Raw genomic sequence first — 2210 nt, 5'->3', positions numbered from 1 at the left:
CCTCGTTCAAAGCATGGGAGTCTGTTATTCCCATTTTACAGCAGAGGAAACAGATGCAAAGACCTGCCCAAACACAGGCAGCAATTGCAATCTGGATTAGAGTGAAAATGTCCCTGAAAGCTAGTTCCAGTCTCCAGGGAGACATAAGTGGGCAGGGCAAGCTGGGGAACTCAAACGATTGTAGCGTGGGACCAAAAATAAGAGGCGTGTAAGATTTTAAATGCCTAATGTGATCCAGCCAAGCAAGAAGCAAGGCTCAGCAGTTCATGTCAGCACAGGGGAGGGCGGAAACATGGGGAGTGCGTTCTTTAGCTCGGTGGAGGACTAAAGCAGCGTGCTGGCAGGCTGTGCAAGAAATGCATTGTGAACTGGCTCTTGCAGCTGTGAGCAAGACAATGAGGGTGGTAAAGCACCATCTATGTCCCCGCATCCAGCTTCGCACAGAGGCAGCTAAACTCAGCCCCCTGGAATCTGTTTGCTCGTGGTTTGAATTTAGCTCTTTCTGCTTGAATGACTCTGAGTAGAAAGGGACTATAAGTTGTCCCAGTCCAAGAGCCAAATCCACCTTCTCCCTGCTCGCTTTCAGCCCCCAAGATACACAGTGGAGCATTTGCTCCAAACCATTGAGAAGACTGGACTGGCTCTGTCATGAGCTCAGCATTTATTAATACTGCTTGTAGTAGATCACATCCATTGAGCAATGAGAGCACACCCCACAGCTTGCAGTTGGTGCTTGTGCTGGGTGACATTATAATTTCAGGTGGTCCTTCTCATTTATCGTCACAGACTTCAGCTGGCCGTCTTTTTCCGCTCCTGTTCTCTCCTGCCCATTCTTGACGATTTTCCGGGTGGTTATCTTCTTGCTGTTGATCACTCGAGTAGTGGTTAACACTGATCTAACGCTGTGTGACCCAGCTGCATCCTCAGAAAAGAAGTAAGTGGGCAGCTTACTGGGACCACGGACTAAGTTCCATGGCATAAATAACTCCATATAATCAGAAAACAGGCTAGAATTTCTTCCTCTTCCAATTGTTCTGTGCCAGTTTTTGCTACTGTTTCTGATGTTGTCAAAGGGGTCCCAGAAAGCACATAGAAAGGGATACACCCCTCCAAAGACCTCCATAAAAATCTCTTCGAGGTCATGGAATACGTAAGGGGAATCAAAGGATCTGTCATGACCCCTCATAGCATTTCTTCCTCTGTGTGGTCTGCTCTCCTTAACAGACCTGTCATAAAGCGATCGCTTCTGAGGGTCAGACAAAACCTTGTATGCTTCAGTGATTGCTTTGAATTTCTTTTCAGCTTCTTCCTTGTTGCTGGGATTCTTATCAGGATGCCATTTTAGTGCCAGTTTGTGGTAGGATTTCTTAACATCATCCTGCGAGGCACTTTTTGGCAGCCCAAAGACTTTGTAATAACCCATCGTCTCAAAGGAAAGGTGGGCCTGTTTGGAAGACGCCTGTTATGCAGAGGCTTCTGGATATTTGACGCTGCTACGTTTCTCGAGGGTGGGTAGATGTTCAGTTCATCCTTTGATCTGCTCTGTCCTTCTGCATTGCAAGACCACAAGTGCTGCTTAACCATATCCTCTCTTCTTAAGTCAATTGTTCACAAATCATGGCAATATGACCTCACCGGGGGGGTGGAGCAATCATTGCCCTGTTGACCTGGCTTCATTCCAGGGTGGAGGTGGTTGTCACTGGCTTTACGTTTTTAAATGCAGATATCGTATTTGCCTGATGTAGCTGCGATGTTGCAGCTATGATGTATGACTTTGTCAGATTATTTTTTTGTGTGCGTACCTGCCCAAAGGTGAGACTCTCAGATGCCTGCTGTGATTTCATGCATAGCCCAGAAAACTGTGGTGTAGTAAGGCCACATTCACCTGTGCAGCGTCTTACTCTATAGCAGCAGGTATAGGAAACCTGTTCGCTGTTTGGCTACGCACAGTTTGGGAAGAACATTAATCAGTTGGAGAAGGCTCACAGAAAAGCCATAAAATGTGATTAAGGGTTTGAAAAATATGCTCTGGAGTGAGACGCTTGGGGTAAGTGTCTTGGTGTTAAGACAAAGTTCAATGCCAGCTTCATCATGGTCCCTGAGAATCTTCATGGGAACAGAAATTCAATGGCACAGGGATCTTCAGGCTCCTGGACAAAGCAGTTGGAAGGTGGCATTAGCCAAATTTAAACTTAAATGCATTGCAGATC

The 2210-nt window shown here is 46.4% G+C and overlaps 1 protein-coding gene across 1 annotated transcript; it reads right to left on the bottom strand.

The window, feature by feature from the left end:
- Positions 1–748: 748 nt before the first annotated feature.
- Positions 749–1423, bottom strand: DNAJB8 (DnaJ heat shock protein family (Hsp40) member B8). Its single transcript, XM_009571313.2, has one exon. It carries the CDS (start codon positions 1421–1423, stop codon positions 749–751), a length of 675 nt encoding a protein of 224 aa, XP_009569608.2.
- Between the last annotated feature and the right edge of the window lie 787 nt (positions 1424–2210).

This window comes from Cuculus canorus, chromosome 11 (assembly GCF_017976375.1).
Source record: "Cuculus canorus isolate bCucCan1 chromosome 11, bCucCan1.pri, whole genome shotgun sequence".
In the NCBI taxonomy this organism is placed as follows: Eukaryota; Metazoa; Chordata; class Aves; order Cuculiformes; family Cuculidae; genus Cuculus; species Cuculus canorus.
This window is presented reverse-complemented; position numbering and strand designations above follow the sequence as displayed.